Source organism: Geospiza fortis, unplaced genomic scaffold, assembly GCF_000277835.1.
Source record: "Geospiza fortis unplaced genomic scaffold, GeoFor_1.0 scaffold375, whole genome shotgun sequence".
NCBI classification, from domain to species: Eukaryota; Metazoa; Chordata; class Aves; order Passeriformes; family Thraupidae; genus Geospiza; species Geospiza fortis.
The window spans coordinates 119,892-134,399 of NW_005054641.1; the positions used below are offsets into that span (position 1 = coordinate 119,892).

Sequence of the window (14,508 nt, forward strand, 5' to 3'; positions counted from 1 at the left end):
CTCAGGAACATCTCATGGATCCCATCCCCAAGAACATCCCAGGATTCCACTCCAGGAACATCTCATGGATCCCATCCCAGGAACATCCCATGGATCCCATCCTAAGGTGGATCCCCATGGATCCCACCCCAGGAACATCCCATGGATTCCACCCCAGGAACATCTCATGGATCCCATCCCCAAGAACATCCCAGGATTCCACTCCAGGAACATCTCATGGATCCCATCCCAGGAACATCCCATGGATCCCATCCTAAGGTGGATCCCCATGGATCCCACCCCAGGAACATCCCATGGATTCCACCCCAGGAACATCTCATGGATCCCATCCCCAAGAACATCCCAGGATTCCACTCCAGGAACATCTCATGGATCCCATCCCAGGAACATCCCATGGATCCCATCCTAAGGTGGATCCCCATGGATCCCACCCCAGGAACATCCCATGGATTCCACCCCAGGAACATCTCATGGATCCCATCCCCAAGAACATCCCAGGATTCCACTCCAGGAACATCTCATGGATCCCATCCCAGGAACATCCCATGGATCCCATCCTAAGGTGGATCCCCATGGATCCCACCCCAGGAACATCCCATGGATTCCACCCCAGGAACATCTCATGGATCCCATCCCCAAGAACATCCCAGGATTCCACTCCAGGAACATCTCATGGATCCCATCCCAGGAACATCCCATGGATCCCATCCTAAGGTGGATCCCCATGGATCCCACCCCAGGAACATCCCATGGATTCCACCCCAGGAACATCTCATGGATCCCATCCAAAGGACTCCACTCCAGGAACATTCCATGGATCCCATCCCAGGAACATCTCATGGATCTCATCCCAGGAACATCTCATGGATCCCATCCCATGGATTCCACCCCAGGAACATCCCATGGATCTCATCCCATGGATCCCATCTCATGGATCCCACCCCCGGAACATCTCAAGGATCTCATCTCAGGAACATCTCATGGATTCTATCCTAAGGTGGATCCCCATGGATCCCACCCCAGGAACATCTCATGGATCTCATCCCAGGATCCCATCCCCAGGAACATCCCATGGATCCCATCCCATGGATCCCACCCCAGGAACATCCCATGGATCTCATCCCAGGAACATCTCATGGATCCCATCCCAAGGTGGATCCCCATGGATCCCACCCCAGGAACATCTGATGGATCTCATCCCAGGAACATCCCAGGATCCCATCCCCAGGAACATGTCATGGATCCCATCCCATGGATCCCACCCCAGGAACATCCCATGGATCTCATCCCAGGAACATCCCATGGATGCCATCCTAAGGTGGATCCCCATGGATCCCACCCCAGGAACATCTGACGGATCTCATCCCAGGAACATCTCATGGATCCCATCCCAAGGCAGATCCCCATGGATCCCACCCCAGGAACTGCCCAGGATCCCATCCCAAGGTGGATCCCAGCCCCAGGATCCCATCCCAGGACAGATCCCCCTGGATCCCGCCCCGGGCAGGTCCCACCCACCGATGTTCATGATGCTGTCCTTCTCGGGGTTGAAGAAGAGCCAATCATAGAACAGAGCCAGCTTGGCGTTGGAGGCAGCGACGTTCGACTGCAGGAGACCAAAAATCCCAAAACATCCCATGAACACAATGCCGAGATCCCACCAAGATTCCCTGAGACCTCTCCAAGAAGCCCCTGAGATCCCACCAAGATTCCTTGAGATCCCCCCATGACCAAACTCAGAGCTGGGAAACCTCCAAGAGCCCCCCAAAATCCCTCTGAGAACCCTCCAAGATCCCTTTTTGGGATGTTCCTGCCCCATTTTTGGGATGTTCCCATTCCCAGCCCATCCCATACCCGGTTTTTGGGGTCGCCCCTCTCCCAGCCCCCCCGTACCCCATTTTTGGGTTCTCCCAGCCCATTTTTGGGGCTCTGACCATGCAGGTGGTGAGCAGCCAGCCCATGATGGCCCTGTACCCCATTTTTGGGTTCTCCCAGCCAATCCCATGCCCATTTTGGGGTTTCTCCCACCCTGTACCCCATGTTTGGGGCTCTGACCGTGCAGGTGGTGAGCAGCCAGCCCATGATGGCCCTGTACCCCATTTTTGGGATCTCCCAGCCCATCCCATGCCCATTTTGGGGTTTCTCCCATCCTGTAACCCATTTTTGTGTTCTCCCAGCCCATGTTTGGGGCTCTGACCGTGCAGGTGGTGAGCAGCCAGCCGATGATGGCCCAGCGGGGCAGGATGTCCGAGCTCAGCACCTCGTTGGACGGGTGCACCACGCCGCAGATGTAGCGGATCAGGTCACAGCGCAGGGACTGGCTGTCGGGGGTGGACAGGTACTGCCGCTGGAACCAGTCCTGGTACCGCTTCTGCTGCCCAAAGCGCACCTGGGGACAGGTATGGGACATGGGGACAGGGCTGGGGACAGGGATGGGACATGGGGACAGGGATGGGGACATGGGGACAGGGATGGGACATGGACAGGGACATGGGGACACAGCTGGGGACAGGGACAGGGACATGGGACACAGCTGGGGACATGGGGACAGGGCTGAGGACATGGCTGGGGACAGGTATGGGACATGGGCAGGGACATGGGGACACACCTGGGGACAGGGGACATGGACAGGTATGGGACATGGGACAGGGCTGGGGAGAGCTGCACGGACATGGGGACACAGCTGGGGACACAGCTGGGGACAGGGGACAGGGATGGGGACACATGGGGACAGGGCTGGGGACAGGTATGGGACATGGGACACAGCTGGGGACATGGGGACAGGGCTGAGGACATGGCTGGGGACAGGTATGGGACATGGACAGGGACATGGGGACACACCTGGGGACAGGGGACATGGACAGGTATGGGACATGGGACAGGGCTGGGGAGAGCTGCACGGACATGGGGACACAGCTGGGGACACAGCTGGGGACAGGGGACAGGGATGGGGACAGGGGACACAGCTGGAAATGGGACACAGGACGGGGCTGGGGACACAGGACAGGGGTGGCAGTGGGGACAAGCAGGACCCTGAGCTAGGGGGAATTCGGGATGGAACCCATCAGGAATTTGGGAACCCAGGTCGAATTCAGGACAGAACCCATCAGGAATTTGGGAATCCAGAGGGAATTTAGGAGGGAACCTAGGGGGAATTTGGGAGGGAATTCACGGGGAATTTGGGATGGAACCCATCAGGAATTTGGGAGTCCAGGTGGCATTTGGGAATCCAGGTGGGAATTCAGGACAGAACCCATCAGGAATTTGGGAATCCAGGTGGAATTTGGCAGGGAACCCATCAGGAATTTGGGAATCCAGGTGGAATTTGGCAGGGAACCCATCAGGAATTTGGGAATCCAGGTGGAATTTGGGGACCCAGAGGGAATTTAAGAGGGAACCTATCAGGAATTCAGGACAGAACCCATCAGGAATTTGGGATCCAGGTGGAATTTAAGACAGAACCCAGGTGGAATTTGGGATCCAGGTGGAATTTAAGACAGAACCCAGGTGGAATTTGGGATCCAGGTGGAATTTGAGACAGAACCCAGGTGGAGTTTGGGAACCCAGGTGGAATTTGGGAGGGAACCCAGGTGGAATTTGGGATCCAGGTGGAATTTGAGACAGAACCCAGGTGGAGTTTGGGAACCCAGGTGGAATTTGGGAGGGAACCCAGGTGGAATTTGGGATCCAGGTGGAATTTGAGACAGAACCCAGGTGGAGTTTGGGAACCCAGGTGGAATTTGGGAGGGAACCCAGGTGGAATTTGGGATCCAGGTGGAATTTGAGACAGAACCCAGGTGGAATTTGGGAACCCAGGTGGAATTTAAGACAGAAGCCAGGTGGAATTTGGGATCCAGGGGGTTTTTACCCTGGAGGTCATGAAGAGCAGCTTGGTCTCCATGTCGGGCGTGAGGCGACACGCCAGGAACTTGCGGGAGGTCCTGGACTGCAGGAGCTGCAGCACACCTGGGGGCACAGCGACAGAAATTTGGGTGCAAAAAGCCTCAAATACGGTCTGAGTGTTTCCCTGAGGTGTTTAAAGGGATTTGACCGGGCTCCAAAGGGTGGGAACACTTCCAAGCCCCACTTCCCTGGAATTGCTGCATCCAGAAGCTGCTGGGAAGTGCCCAGAGAAGGGAATAATTAATAGAAATATAATTAATGTAAATAAAGATAGGAATATTATTAATGTCAATAGATATAGGAATATAATTAATGTCAATAGATATAGGAATATAATTAATGTCAATAGATATAGGAATATAATTAATGTCAATAGATATAGGAATATAATTAATGTAAATAAATACAGGGTTATCAATAATGTAAATAAATATAGAAATATCACAAATGTGAATAAATATAGGAATATCAATAATGTCAATAAATATAGGAACATCATCAATGTGAATAAATATAGGAATGTATTTAAGTTTTTCCTAAGTTTTCCTTAAGTTTTTCTAAAAAGTTTTCCTCAAGTTTTTATTAAGTTCTTCTTAAATTCTTCTTAAGTCGTTCTTAAGTTTTTCTCAAGTTGTTCTCAAGTCGTTCTCAAGTTTAACTTTTAAGCAAGAGGGTTTTGTTCTGGGTAAAACACTTCACAAAAGCAATCGGGTTTTTTTGTTCTCTTCTTTTTTTTTTGGTGAATTGCTTAGGCCAGACTTTTTGGCTTTTGTTTAATAGTCTATCTTTAATTTTAAGGTGGAATTCTTTAAAGTTTAAGGTGAAATTCTTTAAAATTTAAGGTGAAGTTCTTTAAAATTTAAGGTGAAATTCTTTAAAGTTTAAGGTGAGATTATTTAAAGTTTAAGGTGAAGTTCTTTAAGTTTAAGGTGAAATCCTTTAAAGTTTAAGGTGAAGTTCTTTAAAGTTTAAGGTGGAATTATTTAAAATTTAAGGTGAAATCCTTTAAAGTTTAAGGTGAAATTCTTTAAAATTTAATGTGAAGTTCTTAAAGTTTAAGGCGAAATTCTCTAAGTTTAAGGTGAAATTCTTTAAAGTTTAAAGTGAAATCCTTTAAAGTTTAAGGTGGCATTCTTTAAAGTTAAGGGTGGAATTCTTTAAAGTTTAAGGTAAAATTCTTTAAAATTTAAGGTGAAATTCTTTAAAGTTTAAAGTGAAATTCTTTAAAGTTTAAGGTGAAGTTCTTTGAAGTTTAAGGTGAAATTCTTGAAGTTTAAGGTGGGGATCTTCAAAGTTTAAGGTGGGAATCTTTAAAGTTTAAGGTAAAATTCTTTAAAATTTAAGGTGAAATTCTTTAAAGTTTAAGGTGGAGTCCTTCAAGCCTATGAGATGCAATTTTCACTTCATTAAAGAAACTCCCAAGCTCCTTTCCTTTTTAAGGAAACAAAAGGCAGTTTTGTCACTCTGGCAACAAAAAGGGCATTGGAAAAGCCCTGGAAAACAGCAGAATTTGGGGATTTCATGGAGAAGGGATGATCAGACCTGTGAACTGGGGGCTGAGCACCTGCGGGTTGTGCAGGATGTCCTTCCAGAGCTGCTCAAACTCAGGGATCCGAGCCACGTTCTGCAGCAGCCGCACCAGGTCCCGGCCGATCATGAAACAGTCCATGAACTGGGGGAAAAGGGGAATTCCATGGAATAATCCATCGGAATGCCATGGAATAATCCAGGAAAATCCCATGGAATAATCCAGGAAAATACCATGGAATAGTCCATGAAAATCCCATGGAACAATCCATGAAAATCCCATTAAATAATCCAGGAAAATCCCATGAAACAGTCCATGAACTGGGGAAAAAGGGGGAATTCCATGGAATAATCCATGGGAATGCCATGGAATAATCCAGGAAAATCCCATGGAACAATCCATGAAAATCCCATGAAATAACCCATGGAAATGCCATGAAATAGTCCAGGAAAAACCCATTAAATAGCCCATGAAAATCCCATTAAACAGCCCACAAAAATCCCATGAAACAGTCCATGAACTGGGGGAAAAGGGGGGAATTCAATGGAATAATCCATGGAAATACCATGAAATAATCCATGAAAATCCCATTAAACAATCCATGAAAATCCCATGGAACAATCCATGAAAATCCCATGAAATAACCCATGGAAATGCCATGAAATAGTCCAGGAAAAACCCATGAAAATCCCATTAAATAATCCACGAAAATCCCATGAAACAATCCATGAACTGGGAAAAGGGGGGAAATTCCATTAAATAATCCAGGAAACAATCCATGAACTGGGAAAAAAGGGGAAATTCAATGAGATAATCAATGGAAATGCCATGGAATAATCCAGGAAAATCCCATTAAACAACCCAGGAAAATCCCATGAAACAATCAATGAAAATCCCATTAAATAATCCAGGAAAATCCCAGGAAAATCACATTAAATAATCCAAGAAAATCCCATGAAACAATCCATGAAATTCCCATAAAACAATCAATGAACTGGGAAAATCCCATGAAACAATCCATGGACTGGAAAAAGGAGGGAAAAATCCCATTAAACAATCCCTGAACTGGGAAAATCCCATGAAACAATCCATGAAAATCCCACGAAACAATCCATGAAAATCCCATGAAACAATCCATGAAAATCCCATGAAATAACCCATGGAAAATCCCATTAAACAATCCATGAAAATCCCACGAAATAATCCAGGAAAATCCCATGAAACAATCAATGAACTGGGAAAATCCCATGAAAATCCCACGAAACAATCCCTGAACTGGAAACAGGGAGGGAAATCCCTTTCCAGAGCAGGGGATGGGATCAGGGAAGGCAGAATTTTCCCTCCTCCCCTCCCTGGCCCCCTGCCCCGCCAGGGAGGGTCATTCCAGCAGCTGTTCTGGAATGTTCTCCCTCCCAAAGCAAACAATCGGCCCATAAATCCCACAAATCCCACAAATCCCATAAATCTGCCAGGTTCCCCCCAGGAACGCAGCCAGGGGATGGGGGAGGAGGGGGAATGGGAGGGTTTGGGATGGATCCCAGCCCTGGGGGGTTTCCTGCTCCATCCTGAGCGACCTGGGGCTGCTGCAGGGCCCCCGGCCCAAAGTGGGGCACGGCCTGCCCCTCGTGGGGAACGGGGTCACACCACAGCGTACCGCCCTGCTGCTGGAGGAGGCAGGATCCCCATCCCATCCTCATCCTCATCCCAATGCCATCCAATCACCCTCTCCCGGAGCAGGGAGACGCAGGATCCCAATCCCATCCCCATCCCATTCCCATTCCCAATCCCAATCCCATTCCCATCCCATCTCATCCCAATCCCATTCCCAATCCCGCTCACCCTCTCCCTGAGCAGGGAGATGCAGGATCCCGATCCCATCCCCATCCCATTCCCATTCCCAATCCCAATCCCATTCCCATCCCATCTCATCCCAATCCCATTCCCAATCCCGCTCACCCTCTCCCTGAGCAGGGAGATGCAGGATCCCGATCCCATTTCCATTCCCAATCCCATTCCCACTCACCCTTTCCTGGAGCAGGGGGATGCAGGATCCCAATCCCATTTCCATCCCAATCCCACCCCATGCACTGACCCTCTCCTGGAGCAGGGAGATGCAGAATCCCATTTCCATTCCCAATCCCATTGCCATCCCAATCCCATAGGATCTCACCCTCTCCCTGAGCAGGCACACACAGAACTCCAATCCCAATCCCATCCCAATCCCAATCCCAATCAATAATCTCACCCTCTCCCTGAGCAGGCACACACAGAACTCCAATCCCAATCCCATCCCAATCCCAATCCCAATCAATAATCTCACCCTCTCCCTGAGCAGGCACACACAGAACTCCAATCCCAATCCCATCCCAATCCCAATCCCAATCAATAATCTCACCCTCTCCCTGAGCAGGCACACACAGAACTCCAATCCCAATCCCATCCCAATCCCAATCCCAATCAATAATCTCACCCTCTCCCTGAGCAGGCACACACAGAACTCCAATCCCAATCCCATCCCAATCCCAATCCCAATCAATAATCTCACCCTCTCCCTGAGCAGGCACACACAGAACTCCACCTCCTTCTGGCGCAGCGCCTGCAGCGCGGCCGTGCCGTGGTGATCCACGATCAGCCTCAGGTAGGTGTACACGGCCATGGCCACCAGCAGGCTGCTCTTCAGCACCCACTCCCTGAGAAACCCCAAATCCGCCCCAAATCAGCCCCCGGGGTGGGGAGGAATTACAGGGGATCCTGTGGGATCGGGGTACGGGGAGGGAACACCGGGAATGGGGCGAGCGGCAGAGGGGGGACGGGGCTGGTGTCACCTGGAATCATGGCCCAGGGCATCAGTAGAAGTAATTAAGTTATATATTAATTAATTAATTAATGTATTAATTGGGGAATGTGTTAATTAACAAAAATATCAAATTATATCTTTGTGGGATTTGGGGGTAGGAAGGGAACACCGGGAATGGAGCGAGCGGCAAAGGGGGAACAGGGTTGGTGTCACCTGGAATCATGGCCCAGGGCACCAATAAAGGTGATGAAATAATAAATACATTAATTAATTTATTAATTAATAGGTGTATTAATTGTGGAATGTGGTAATTAATAAATAATAAAGATATTAAGTTATATCTTTGTGGGATCAGGGTGGGGGAAGGAAACACCGGGAACGGGCCAGCGGCAATGGTGGGATGGGGTTGGTGTCACCTGGAACCATCACCCTGGGCATCAGTAAATGTGATTAAATAATAAATAAATGTATTAATAAAGATACTACTGGGGGAATGTGTTAATTAATAAATAATAAAGATATTAAATGATATATTTGTGGGATTTGGGAGGGGAAGGGAACACTGGGAATGGTGCGAGCAACAAAGCGGGGACGGGGCTGGTGTCACCTGGAACCATCACCCTGGGCATCAGCAAAGGTGTTAATTAATAATTGGGAAACATATTAATTAATAAGGACAATAAATAATAAATATATTAAATTATACAGATATTAACTGATAAATATATTGATGATGAACACAGAACTGATAAACACTGGAAAATCCAGCCCAGCCCTGGAGTGTGCCAGGTGGCTCCTGCTGCCTCTGAATCCCAGGAAAAACAAAAAAACAATCCCAGGAAAAACAAATCAATCCCAGGACAAACAATCCCAGGAAAAAAAATCCCAGGGAAAAAAAAAAATCCCAGGAAAACAAATCCCAGGAAAAAAAAAAATCCCAGATAAAACAAACCCAGGGAAAAAAAAATCCCAGGAAAATAAATCCCAGGGAAAAAATCCCAGGGAAAAAAATCCCAGGAAAAAGCAAACCCAGGACAAATCCAGCTGGATAAAAGCTGGAGCAGCTCCATGGGATTTTAGGGATTTCACTGCTGCCCCAGCTTGGAGCAAAGCCATTCCCAGCCCTGCCTGGGCAATCCTGAATCCAGGAATTCTGCGGCTCCAGGACAATGGGATGGAATTCCCAGCTGGCAAACACAGGAAATTTTTTGGGGGCAATCAACTCCAGGCTGCTGCTCCCAAAGGAAAAGCTCCCCCCGTGGCTCAGGAAGTTTGGGAAGGAAACATTCCCGGGATGCTGGGCCAGAGCCACGCCTGCTCCTCAGCCCTGCAGGGCGTTTAGGGGATTTAGGCACTTTGGGAATGCGGGAAGGGCAAGGAGGGAGGGTTCCCGGGGGTTACCTTTGCTCTGTCAGGATCTCCAGAACGTTCTCTGCCAGCCAGATGTTCTTGGCAGTGACGTCCCCACCTGGGAAAAGAGCAGGGAAAAAGATCTGGGGTATGGGAGCAGGGGGATTTGGGAGCTGGGATGTGGAACAGAGGGATTTGGGAGCTGGGATGTGGAGCAGGGGGATTTGGGAGCTGGGATGTGGAGCAGGGGGATTTGGGAGCAGGGGGATTTGGGAGCTGGGATGTGGAGCAGGGGGATTTGGGAGCTGGGATGTGGAGCAGGAGGATTTGGGAGCTGGGATGTGGAACAGGGGGATTTGGGAGCTGGGATTTGGGAGCAGGGGGATTTGGGAGCTGGGATGTGGAGCAGGGGGATTTGGGAGCTGGGATGTGGAGCAGGGGGATTTGGGAGCTGGGATATGGAACAAAGGGATTTGGGAGCTGCCTGTTCCCATCTCTGTGATCCCAGGAAGGCTCCCCATGGAGACCAGGGAGAATCAGGGAAAATCAGGAAAAACCAGGGAAAACCATGGAGAAACCAGGGAGAAACCAGGGAGAACTATGGAAATCCATGGAAAAACTGGGAGAACCACGGAAAACCATGGAAAAACCATGGAAAAACCAGGGAAAAACCAGGGAGGACCAGAAAAAACGGGCAGGTCCAGCCAATGGCACGGCCGTGAAGGGCAGGGAGTGTGAGCCAGAGGGGCCCTGCAGGGGAGGAGTGACCCCGGGGACCCCGGGCCTTCCCCAGGGCTGGGTTTTCCGGGGCTGCTTTTTCCAGTGATCCCTTTCCCAGGGCTGGATTTTCCAAGGACCTTTCCCAGGGATTTCCCTTTTCCAGGGCTGCCTTTTCCAAGGACCTTTTCCAAGGTCTCCTTTTCCAGGGCTGGATTTTCCATGAACTTTTTCGAAGTCTCCCTTTTCCAGGAACCTTTCCCAGGGATCTTTTCCAGGGCTCCCTTTCCCAGGAACCTTTTCCAAGGCTCCTTTTCCCAAGCCTGCCTGATTTTCCAGGGATCCCTTTCCCAGGGCTGGATTTTCCAGGAATCCCTTTCCCAGGGCTGGATTTTTCAGGGACCTTTCCCAAGTCTCCCTATTCCAAGGCTCCCTTTCCCATGGCTGCTTTTTCCCACTGCTCCCTCCCTCCCTCCCTCCTGGCATTCCCCACCCATCCAGGAATTCCAGGCACACAATTCCTGCTCCCTGCACGGCAGCCCCGGCCCCGGGAGCACGGAAGAGGCTCCGGAAAGGCGGGAGCAGGGCGGGGTTCCCGGGATTCCCGAGGGATGGACGGAGCAGCGAGCGGCTCCTCCTCCTCCTCCTCCTCCCATCCCCTGCCTGTGCCGGGAGCTGCCAGCCGGGAGTGATCCCAGGGATTCCCAGCTCAGATCCTGAGGGATTCCCAGCAATTCCTGACTCAGATCCCAAGTGGATTCCCAGCCCAGATCCTGAGGGATTTCCCAGCCCAGATCCCAAGGATTCCCGGCTCAGATCCAGGGGATTCCCAGCAATTCCTGACTCAGATCTCGGGGATTCCCAGCCCAAATCCTGAGGGGATTTCTGGCTCAGATCCCGATCAGGGATTCCCAGCTGATCCCGATCTGATTCCCAGCTCAGATCTGAGGAATTCCCAGCTCAAATCCTCAGGATTTCCCAGCCCAGATCCTGAGGGATTTCCCAGCCCAGATCCCGAGGATTCCCAGCTGATCCTGATCTGATTCCCAGCTCAGATCTGAGGAATTCCTGGCTTGGATCTGGGGGATTCCCAGCTCAGATCCCAAGGATTCCCAGCAATTCCCAGCTCTGATCCTGAGGGATTCCCAGCAATTCCTGACTCCTATCCCAGCAATTCCCAGCTCAGATCCCAAGGATTCCCAGCCCAAATCCTGAGGGATTCCCAGCCCAGATCCTGAGGGATTTCCCAGCTCAGATCCCAAGGATTCCTGGCTCAGATCCAGGGGATTCTCAGCTCAAATCCTGAGGATTCCCAGCAATTCCTGGCTCAAATCCTCAGGATTTCCCAGCTCAGATCCTGGGGATTCCCAGCCCAGATCCAGGGCATTCCCTGCTCAGATCCGGGGGATTCCCACCATTCCCAGCTCACATTCCCACCGCCCCCAGCTCACCTGCAATCTGTTTCATGAACGTCATGCAGACTCCATCGGCTCCCAGCACGCCGCTCTTCACCAGCTCCCCCAGCAGCCACAGCAGCTGCACAGGGGAAACCCCCAGGACCCTCCAGGACCCCAATTCCACCCCAATCCCACCCACAGCAGCTGCACAGGGAAATTGGGATCAGAGACCCCCAGGACCCTCCACGACCCCCAGTCCCCCCCAATCCCACCCACAGCAGCTGCACAGGGAAATTGGGATCAGAGACCCCCAGGACCCTCCAGGACCCCAATTCCACCCCAATCCCACCCACAGCAGCTGCACAGGGAAATGGGGGGTCAGGGACCCCCAGGGACCCCCAAACCCACCCCAGGACCCCAGCTCCACCCCACAGGGAGGTCCCCGAGCCCTCCCTGCTCCCCTCTGCTCATCCCCTGCATGGGGGACAGGAAATTCAGGTGGGACAGGAGGGACAGAAGATTCTAGGTGGGACACGAAATTCCAGGTGGGACAAGTGGGACAGGATGGACAGAAGATTTCAGGTGGGAAAGGAGGTGCCGGGAGATGCTGGGTGGGATAGGAGGTGCCAAGTGGGACAGGAGATTCCAGGTGGGACAGGAAATTCTGGCTGGGACAAGAGATTTTGGGTGGGACAGAAGAGTCCAGGTGGGACAATAAATTTTGGATGGGACAAGAAATTCCAGGTGGGACAAGAGACTCCAGATGGGACAGGAGATTTTGGGTGGGACACAAGATTCCACTTGGGACAGAAGAGTCCAGGTTGGACAGGAGATGCTGGGTGGGACATAAAATTCCAGGTGGGACACAAAATTTTGGGTGGGACACGAGATTCCAGGTGGGACAGGTGGGACAGGAGATTCCAAGTGGGACACAAGATTCCAAGTGGGATAGGAGACTCCAGGTGGGAGAGGAAATTCTGGGTTGGACAGGAAATTCTGGGTGGGACATGATATTTTGGGTGGGACAGGAGAATTCTAGGTGGGCCAGGAGATTCCAAGTGGGACAGAAGAGTTCAGGTAGGACAGGTGGGACAGGAAATTTCAGATGGGACAAGAAGGACAGGAGATTCCAGGTGGGACAGGAGAGTCCAGGTGGGACAGGTGAGTCTAGGTGGGCCAGGAGATTCCAGGTGGGACAGGAAATTTTGGGTGGGATAGGAGAATTCTAGGTGGGCCAGGAGATTCCAAGTGGGACAGGAGATTCCAGGTGGGACAGGAAAGTCCAGGAGATTCCAGGTGGGACAGGAGATTTTGGGTGGGACAGGAGAGTCCAGGTGGGACAGGAGATTCCAGGAGACGCCAGGTGGGAGAGGAGATGTTGGGTGGGACAGGCAGGACAGGAAATTTTGGGTGGGACAGGAGAGTTCAGGTGGGACAGAAGAGTTCAGGTAGGACAGGTGGGACAGGAAATTTCAGATGGGACAAGAGGGACAGGAGATTTTGGGTGGGACACGAGAGTCCAGGTGACTGAAGGTGGGACAGGAGATTTTGGGTAGGACGGGAAATTTTGGATGGGACAGGAGACTCCAGGTAGGACAGGAAATTTTGGGTGGGACAGGAGAATTCTAGGTGGGCCAGGAGATTCCAAGTGGGACAGAAGAGTTCAGGTAGGACAGGTGGGACAGGAAATTTCAGATGGGACAAGAAGGACAGGAGATTCCAGGTGGGACACGAAATTTTGGGTGGGACAGGTGAGTCCAGGTGGGCCAGGAGATTCCAGGTGGGACAGGAAAGTCCAGGAGATTCCAGGTGGGACAGGAAAGTCCAGGAGATTCCAGGTGGGACAGGAAAGTCCAGGAGATTCCAGGTGGGACAGGAAAGTCCAGGAGATTCCAGGTGGGACAGGAAAGTCCAGGAGATTCCAGGTGGGACAGGAAAGTCCAGGAGATTCCAGGTGGGACAGGAAAGTTCAGGTGGGACAGGAAATTTTGGGTGGGCCAGGAGATTTCGGGTGGGCCAGGAGGTTCCGTGTGGAGCTCCCTGACCTGGGTCCTGCAGGTGTCCTGCAGCTTCAGGTACTTCTCCATCAGGATGTGGTTGATCTTGTTGAGGACGATGTTCATGCCATCCCTGCTGACCAGGGCCAGGTCCCGGTAACACTGAGGGGAAAAACGGGGGAAAAACGGGGAATTTATGGAAAATCCAGGGATTTTGGGGAAAATCCATGAAAAAACCACCCTGAGCAGGGAATTTATGGAAAATTCAGGGATTTGGGGAAAATAGTCCAGGAATGGGTGGAAAATCCAGGGACTTTGGAAAATCCATGAAATTCAATGGAAAACACATCCTGAGCAGGGAATGGATGGAAAATTTGTGGATTTTGGGAAAAAAACAGCCCAGGAATGGATGGAAAATCCAGGGATTTTGGGAAAATCCATGAAAAAACCACCCTGAGCAGGGAATTTATGGAAAATTCAGGGATTTGGGAAAAATAGTCCAGGAATGGGTGGAAAATTCAGGGATTTTGGGGAAAATCCATGAAATTCCATGGAAAACAGACTCTGAGCAAGGAATGGATGGAAAATCCAGGGATTTTGGGAAAAATCCAAGAAATTTTATGGAAAACACATCCTGAGCAGGGAATTTGTGGAAAATCCAGGGATTTTGGGGGAAAATCCAGAGAAAATTCCCGGAATTCCTCCCTTCCCGCCCGGCTGACCCAGCCCAGGGGCAGCTCTGGGTTAATTAACGCTGCAGTGATTAACGAGGCTGCTAACGAGGGCCAGGGCCAGCCGCGGGCACCCAGATCACAGCCT

At 50.8% G+C, this 14,508-nt stretch overlaps 1 protein-coding gene across 1 annotated transcript in view; it reads right to left on the reverse strand.

Moving 5' to 3' along the window:
• INTS3 (integrator complex subunit 3) overlaps nt 1-14,508 on the reverse strand; it is a gene marked incomplete at its 5' end in the record, with an annotated part of 27,792 nt that overhangs the window by 12,396 nt on the left and 888 nt on the right. Inside the window, 8 exons of the mRNA XM_031064832.1 lie at nt 1,499-1,606; nt 2,198-2,389; nt 3,869-3,966; nt 5,446-5,575; nt 7,977-8,121; nt 9,630-9,696; nt 11,747-11,831; nt 13,738-13,851. Coding sequence (XP_030920692.1) covers nt 1,499-1,606; nt 2,198-2,389; nt 3,869-3,966; nt 5,446-5,575; nt 7,977-8,121; nt 9,630-9,696; nt 11,747-11,831; nt 13,738-13,851 — 939 coding nt within the window. The remainder of the gene's footprint in view (nt 1-1,498; nt 1,607-2,197; nt 2,390-3,868; nt 3,967-5,445; nt 5,576-7,976; nt 8,122-9,629; nt 9,697-11,746; nt 11,832-13,737; nt 13,852-14,508) is intronic.